This window comes from Rattus norvegicus, chromosome 1 (genome assembly GCF_021556685.1).
Source record: "Rattus norvegicus strain SHRSP/BbbUtx chromosome 1, alternate assembly SHRSP_T2T, whole genome shotgun sequence".
Classification (NCBI taxonomy): Eukaryota; Metazoa; Chordata; class Mammalia; order Rodentia; family Muridae; genus Rattus; species Rattus norvegicus.
Window position 1 is genome coordinate 207,285,110 of NC_141534.1, and position 7,968 is coordinate 207,293,077.

At 54.2% G+C, this 7,968-nt stretch overlaps 2 protein-coding genes across 6 annotated transcripts in view; one reads left to right on the forward strand and one right to left on the reverse strand.

Moving 5' to 3' along the window:
• Inpp5a (inositol polyphosphate-5-phosphatase A) overlaps positions 1-3,217 on the forward strand; it is a 184,426-nt gene extending 181,209 nt beyond the window's left edge. For 2 of the 4 annotated variants that reach the window (XM_087577269.1, XM_087577271.1), the window contains exons 14-16: positions 907-975; positions 1,749-1,785; positions 1,921-3,217. In XM_087577269.1, the coding sequence (XP_087433395.1) occupies positions 907-975; positions 1,749-1,785; positions 1,921-1,994 (180 nt within the window). In that variant the 3' untranslated portion in view covers positions 1,995-3,217. 4 annotated transcript variants of the gene reach the window in all.
• Positions 2,442-6,364, reverse strand: Nkx6-2 (NK6 homeobox 2). 2 transcript variants are annotated; one of them, XM_087561138.1, is made up of 4 exons: positions 5,660-6,364; positions 5,406-5,578; positions 4,387-5,212; positions 2,442-3,186 (listed from the first exon to the last, which is right to left on the reverse strand). In XM_087561138.1, exons 1-3 carry the CDS (start codon positions 6,063-6,065, stop codon positions 4,958-4,960), a joined length of 834 nt encoding a protein of 277 aa, XP_087417264.1. In that variant the 5' UTR covers positions 6,066-6,364; the 3' UTR covers positions 2,442-3,186; positions 4,387-4,957.
• Between the last annotated feature and the right edge of the window lie 1,604 nt (positions 6,365-7,968).

Consider the following 7,968-nt stretch of genomic DNA (forward strand, 5'->3'; position numbering starts at 1 on the left):
CTGTTCTGCTTCCTGAGTCCTAAAACACCAGGCGGCAGGGTGCCTGCGAGCCTCGGTGACGAATGCTCAGTGAGCTGTGCCTGCGTCCTGTCTGAGCCCCTCTGTAATTTGTTTATCTGTCCAAAGACTATGCAGCTGAAAACCCACGAATTCATGCTGCCTTTGTAATTTACCATGCAGCGTTTGATGGATGTTTCCCCACTTCCGAGGAGTCGGCCACATGCTCCTGAAAGATGGGCGAGTGTTCATGCATGTGGTGCTGAAGGTTATGTTTTCATACTTTCTGGCAGGCGACCATGCTGGAAAGTAAATCTGACCTTAAGCTTCCTACTGCATTAAATATAAGTCAGTTTTAGCTTTATCGTCATAGATGTTTCATCTGCAGGTATAAAACTCCAGACTGGTCAGACTTGACTGACTGATTAGCATTGACAAAACCTCTGTCTTCAAACCCAAAGCCAGGGGTCTGCCAGGAAGTGCTTGGAGCAGTTAATTAATATGCATAGGTGGCTTTACACAGCATGCTCTAGGTTAATAAAGCAGGCTTTCAGAAGCAGGTGTAAATAGGAGAAATGGGAAACCGATGAGCTACTCACATGAGGGCTTGCCCTTAAAAGGAAGCTCGGAGGGCACTAACTGCAGGGCCTGGGGCTCTGTGCTGACTAGTGGGTAGGCACAGGAGGCCTGGGGAGTCCTGACCTCTAGGCTGACATGCCCCCGTCTTCTCTAGAAGCAGGGTTCCTCTCAGCAGAAGAGCCAGCCACATGCTGAGATGTAGTAAGGCCCCCAGGCCTTCCTTCAACCTCTCTGATCCCAAGGATACCCTGAAGCCCCTGCCTGTCCCTCCTGGCAGGACTGCAGATTGCCTCAGCCTTCCTACACCCCCCTCTCTCTGTTTGCTTCCAGTCAGAGAGCGAGGAGAAGGTTGCCACCTACGACCACATCGGGCCTAACGTCTGCATGGGAGACCACAAGGTGACTTGTGCAGTGTTTCTGGGGCCCAAGGACTGAACCCCTGTGGGTGGGGAGGGAGTGGTAGGCAACTTCTTTACACTGGCTTTACTAAGCAAGCAACGTTGATCTGAGTTAATTTAGCTTTAATAAATTACCAAAGGATGGGTGGGTGGTAAGCATGAGAAAAATTATCAGTCATAACCGAAGAAAATGTCACAGTGTATAAGACAGACATCATGTCTTGGTGATGATCAGCTGCTGCTTCAGTAGACACTGGGACTGTGTCCCTGGCCTTCCTGTGCTGAGCTCACATCTGTGAGAGTGTGGTGATGCATGTCTCACGGACCAGGTGTGCACTGACCATATACAGATGACCACCCCTAACCTCAGAGTGGCCACAGTCTCCAGTGATACTGAGGCCAGGTGACAGATCCTGGCCAAATTAGATAAGTCCACATCCTCCATAGCCCAGGGCTCTGAGCTAGGGACAGTACGTACGCTAGTCATGGGTGCATATGGCCCTTGGCGTTTGGTCCTTTCTCTATAGTTCCTTACACTGATAACTGTCTGGAGGCCTACCCTCCTTACAAGCTCAAAGAGGTTATATGGGTCCTTTCATGGCCCAGCCTCAGTTCCCAGCTGCAGGCTAACTGACAGCCTGAGCTTTGTACACAACTGGCCTTTATGCCTCTGGACTCAGTTCCAGATGCTCAGGAGACATCAGGGCCCAGAGTCCCAGCGGTGGGCGGGCAGCAACCGGGGCATGCTGACCTTCCCCTTTTCTCCCACTGCAGCCGGTGTTCCTGGCCTTCCGAATCGCACCCGGGGCAGGTAAACCTCACGCCCATGTACACAAGTGTTGTGTCGTGCAGTGACGTGGTGGTAAATATGGCTCCTCCTTGCTCTCCTTTCTGCAGCTTTTCCCAGTGTGTTTGATCCTTTAACAAATTACTAATTCCACTCCAGGGAAGAGGTGCCAGCGCCATGAGAGGATCCTCGAGAGACCTCCCTGTAGCAGTGTATCGAACTCATCCTCCTAACAGCTGCATCGGAACCGCCCAAGCATCACCTGCTAGAAGGCCGGCCCCACACTTCGCTTCAGCCTCCGGACCTCCGGAAAGCCTCACATACCTCACTGTCGTGTCTGTCACGTGACATTGTAGACATATTGGGTTTAATCAAGCCACAGTCCTATTGCCAAAACTCTAACAGACAGCAGAGCGCCTGTATTTTAGACTTCACAGTTTTCCATTTTTAATGATTGTCTGTGGAGGAAGCTTCTCCATTTAGAGCCCCAGGTGTCCAGCGTCCCTCTCTGCCAGGAGGAATGTGCCGGGCACTAGCCCAGGCAGCAAGACTGCCCTGTGCTCAAGCCCGAGGCCCCGAGGTCTGACTCTCCTGCCATGTTACGTGGCGTGAGAATCACACTGCAGCTGCTTTCCATTTTTATATATAAATACATATAAATATATACTTTTTAAAAATAATTTATAAATCTTACCAAAACTTATGCTGAATATACTTTCCAGTATGAGTGCACGAGTGTCCTGAGCAGGCAGAACCGCAGTCTAGTTGAATGGCGAGTCCATCAGCAGTCAGCACCTGTTCCTGAGACAAGACCTAGCACTTGCCCAGGGCGAGGGGCCCTGTGGTATGCCTGGACTAGCAGCTTGTCACTCTTCTGCCTTTTTCTGTGTAATATTAAGAACTGAATGTGAAGTTTATAGCTAGCCTGGGTGTACCTTTTAAGAATTTTGTAAACCGTTTTGTCTGTCTTTTGTTACCGTTTTATGGTGCCAAGTAGCCTACATTAAAACCATAATCTTGTGGGAGAATTAGAAGTAGCCTCGTCCACTTCCCACAGATTGCTTCTAGCATGGGCTGTGTGTAAACCCGGCAGAAAAGCGACGGTGATGCTGGGCACAGCCTGTGCCGGACTCGCACCCAGCACTGAGAACCGCGGAAGGTGCCTGCGGAGCCTGCTGAGGAAACACAGCGTGCTTTTATTGATTTACTTCTGAACACTACAGTTCCTGGATGGGGCGGAGGCGCGAGTTAACGTCGGTTTCCCTAGAAATCACTCAAGGCCAGCCTGTGTCCTTGATGCCAGGGTCGGGTCTGTGACTGCCATGGTCGCTGCTTGCCAATGTGCCATGTCCGAAGCGGTTGTCCTCCGTGGGTTCCAGCTGTGGGTCCTTCCTTCGAAGGCCTCTGGAAGTGACTGCTCGGTTCCTAAGCAATAAAATTGATCATGGTGAAAACAGTTCCTGCTGCTTTGTCTTCTTGCTTCCTTCTCCCGTGCCTTTGAAATGCTAAGTGCCAGGAGCGGCCTCCTTTGTGCCCTGTTTGCTCTGGCCCATTCTGATTCTGGGAATTTCAGAGTCCCGTTCTGCCACAGGGCACCAAGCCCTCAGAAAAATCACCTCCAGGACATTTTTTTTTATTGTAGTGGAAAAGGGCTATTCCCTCACACTTTTAAATGAATGAAACAAAAGCTTTTCTTTTGCTTTGCTCAAAACCTTTATCAAAATTTCTCTGCTCTGAACTTTGGCTGAGAAACCACACAGAACCAACACATTGCCCCATTTAAGGAGGGAAAATAAAAACCTTGTTTCCTTTTAAAGAAAGCCAGTGACTCAAAAGGAGCATTTGACTTCGGTACTAGAGTCACTGCACAAAAGACAAAGAGTTAAGCTTTCATGGTTCCAATAAATATTTTTAAATGCCCTACAGAGAGAAGTCTTGTCATGATTAGCTTAATGTGGAAGTTGCACATTGCGTTCACTGCTTTAAGGTGCAGTTGTGGAGTGTGGAGTAGACTTGTATGAGGCTAAAGATGGGGTTTTGTGCCCTGAAAGGTCCTAGGATGGAGAGGGTACCAGGCGCTTAGCTGCCTGGGCATAAGCCACTGGTCTTACCTATGGGTTTAGCTCAGGTAGAAGTGACCCTGGCTGAGGGGCCTCCTGTCAGTCCTCTGAGAAACCAGTGGTGGGTGTCAGGGCTGCTGACACAGGCTGAAGACTGTGAGCGCTTGGGCAGGATTCACATGATTTCTGCAGCCCTGCTTAAAACCCTGCTTTGTACTAATAAAAGTCTAAGACTGACAGCCAGCGAGGGTGCAGAGCCCACTCGGGCCTTATTACCACAGTTTAGTAATTAATTATATCCAAAACCTTTAGAATTCTGACTAAACAGGATAATTATTACAAAGTATCACCGACAACACTACCTATGGTAGAACAGTGCTGATTTGGCCCCAACCCGGACATGGATGCATAGTAAGAGCACACTTATTGCCCCAAGAGAAAAAGAAAAATACTTTTAAAAGAAATAGTGTGAGGGTGCTAGCTGCTTGCAATAGGACAAGCCTTGCTGAACTTTGGGTTACCCTTCAAATGTGTTAAAAGATCTGCACGAAAATAGAAATCATACCTGCTTTGGGGTCTCTTCCACCGAGTTTCCTGCTGGCCTGGCTCCTCCAAGCACTGAGCTGCGGTGTCCTTCCCTTCCTCGGGGCGGCTGAAGGTGCCTTCTCATGGCCTGGTCATCCTCAGTCTCACTACCACTGTGCTCCTGTAAGCTGCCATCACCGTGCGCTCTGGGACCGCCACCATGCGCTCAACCTCTGAACCAAATGTGCACACGGGCCCCAGGTCGTCATCAAGCACTGTCGCGCCCCCCTGCGCCAGGCTCTGGCGCCCACAGAGAACAGGCTAGGTGGGGTCTGCAGGATCCTGCCCGCCCGCTGGTGCCAGCTTCGTACGGAAGAAAGACGATGTGCAGCCTTGGGAGCCACGGCTCCGACGCGGACGTGTTAAATAATTTATTGATTATACAAAGTGATCGGCCCAAACCCCGCACTCCGCGCCTCACGCCGAGGCCGCGCCAACGTCCGCTTTATAACTTATTCTGTAAAAATATATATACACACTGCGGCTGGGCGGCTGGCGTCGGGGTATGCCGCGAGTCCCAGTTCTCGGGGTTCTCCGGCCTGGCCGCGTCCTCACAAGGCGTCCCCCGCGCTGCCGCCACACGGGCTAACAAGCGCCAAGTTCGAGGGTTTGTGCTTTTTGAGAAGCCGCGTGATCTTCTCGTCATCGGAGTTGGGGTCCAGGGGCCGGTTGTACTCGTCATCATCCTCCGCGTCTGAGCCACCCACCTTCAGCTTCTCGGCATCCGAGTCCTGCTTCTTTTTAGCCGACGCCATCTCTGCCGCGTGCCGCTTGCGCCACTTGGTCCGCCGATTCTGGAACCACACCTGGGGAGTTTGGGGGAGGGATCATCAAGCGGGCACCGAGGCTCCCCTCACCCGACTAGCACTCCGGACCCGCCTGGAGCCAGCGCTTTCCGCGGTCCGGCCTCAGCCGAACCGCCGCTCGCCCGCGGTTCGCAGGACACGGACTCCGGGCCCCGCCTCAATACTGCTGGACCCCGGCCCATTTCGAGCTCACCTTCACCTGGCTCTCGGTCATGCCCAGAGAGTAGGCAAGCCGCGCGCGCTCTGGGCCTGCCAAGTACTTGGTCTGCTCGAAAGTCTTCTCCAGCGCGAAGATCTGCTGGCCAGAGAAAGTCGGCCGCGAGTGTTTCTTCTTGCCATCCTTATCCAGGACCCCGCCGGCTTGGGCTGCGAAGAAGAGCGGGTGAGCGCAGTCCGAGGCCCGCGCCCAGCCCCCTGTCCTTACCGAATCCCGTGCGGGCCACTTACCCGAGCCGGCCAGGCGCGGGTCCCTCCAGGGAGAGCCCTGCACCACCCCGGGCCAGAAGATGGGCGGGCGCCCAGGCAGTTCCGCCAGCGGCTTGGGGTAGCCCCGAGCCACCGCAGCTGCGGGCCCGAAGTAGACACCTGCGGACGAGGCGAGCCCGTTGAGACGGGGCAGACTTCCCAGGAGGCCGCCACCCGCTGCTCCCACAGGCCGTCCCAGGATGTCGCTGATGCCGTGCGGAGTGCCTAGAGGCAACTGCGCGCCAAGGCTGCCTAGGGCCGGTGTCTTGAAGCCCGCCGGGCCCTGCAGCGCGTAGGGAAACAGCGACGTCTTCATCTCAGCCATGTTGTGCAGCGCGGCTAAAGGCGCGCTGCTCAGCACAAACGCGCCCGGGCGGTTAGCGTCCATGGGCGCCGCCGCCTCCGATCCTGGCGCCCATCCGGGCCCCGCTGCCACCGCCCGCTCCCGCCGGCTCGGGAAGTTTGCGCGCGGCGCCGATGGGCGCCGGTTGCACTGGGATGCGTGTAACGCGTTTCAAGCGGACGCCGACGGCCCTCACGGGAAAGCGAGAGGACCGACGGCTGCTGCGCTGAATGGGCGGCGGTCAGAGAGAAAGAAGGCAGGGATATTAGGGGCGGCTGCGGTGGTGGCTCCGGGGCAGGTCGGAGCCGCACCGCGCGGGATGGACGCACTGATAACCGCGGGGCCTGGGCGCGGCGCGCACGCTGATTGGCTGTAGGCACTGGCGACCAGGCCATTGGCCAGCGTCCGGCCCGTCTGCGCGCGCCCCCGCGGGCCATGCACTCCATGAAGGGCCCATTAGCGAGGCAGGTGCCTCCGGGGCTGTAAATTTGCCCCCTGATTTATCTCCCTAGAGATGAAATAAATCCCGTTGGATGGGAGTTTAGTTAGGCAAAGGTTTTAATGGGAAAATCAGGAAAAAATACGAGAACATATTTTATCGACCGAAAGAATGTAGATTTCAAGATCCGCTCCGCAAGCTCAAGCTTAGTATGCTTAGTTCGGGGAAGAGCCTGGGACGGCGGGACGCCACAAGTCAGGAGACTCCATCCTGGACCCGTACTGGAACTTCTTAGCCTTCCCAGCTCGTGGTGTTGAGGGCTGCTGTGAATTTGTGGGTGTCACTTTTCTGGGTGGATTCTGAACGAAAAAGGGTGGAGTCTAGGGACCAGATAGATTTGGCTCCCTCAGATCTGCCAAAATCCGCCAACAGATGGCTCCAGGCAATATGGGGCAAGGCGGGTGGCCCTACTACCACACGCACGCACAGCCTATTGCAGCATGCTGCCCTGCCTCGCAGTTCTGAAATCCTTGAAGTTGGTTTGGGGTACCTGGGAGGTGCCGGGCCTTCCCTTCGAAATTGTATGCTTATTATGCATTCACTGAGGAAGCTACTGGAGCCCAGCTGAGCTCAGGACCAGAACGCTCCTGCTCGCGGCTGAGCGAGGGTTCAGGCAGCGAGGAGGCCCAGAATGCAGCGGTTTTGGAATTCAAGAACCAAAACGAAAGGATCCCCACACTCACTGACTTCAGCTAGGTGTGCGCTTGCGGTCTAGAGGGCAGAGCACAGGCTATAGACCGGCCTGTAGAGCCCACTAGGCTCTAATTCCTTTTCTAGTACAGGGGCCTCTCACTCCGTAGATTTGCTGAGATTGTAGCCGGCTAGAGCGGCGCGAGGCAGGATCCGAGAAAGTAGCACGCTGGTGCTTATTTCTTTCCTCCTCTTGGGTAGTGATTACTGTTAATCTCATAATACCTAGTACTGATTGTGATACAACCTGTGGGAACACAATCCACTGTTTCCTGTCCTGGCGATCTAGGCAGAGGCCCTCTGCAGTTTGTTAATAACGACTTCCCCTTTTGCCCTGGTCCCCAAGGTTTTTGTCTTACGGACGAAAGTGATCCCTGTGGTTCCATGTAGGGGCCTAACGTCCATTCCTGCTGGTCCTCTTAGAAGTTCAGTTTCGTTTTTTAACAGTTGGTGTCGGGGTCTTTACGCCACGGGTCCATTAGGTCAAGGCTTGGAAAGGCACTTTATGGCGGGAACTGGATCAAGTGCTGTGGTCGCCCCTGACTTCTGCACAATCTGGAATCTGAAAGACCTTGCGCATGTGATTCTCACCCGTCCTCCCGTACGCAGTGGCCCCTAGCGCCTAGAGATTTCAGTGTACTGGCTTCTTAGGCTGAGTCTATACTCTCAGGATCGATTTGGGAGCGAGCAGCGAGCAGCCGCAACGGAGCTAAGGATCAGTTCCCTCCAGCGCAGAGCACAACGCCCTCTGGACCTCTA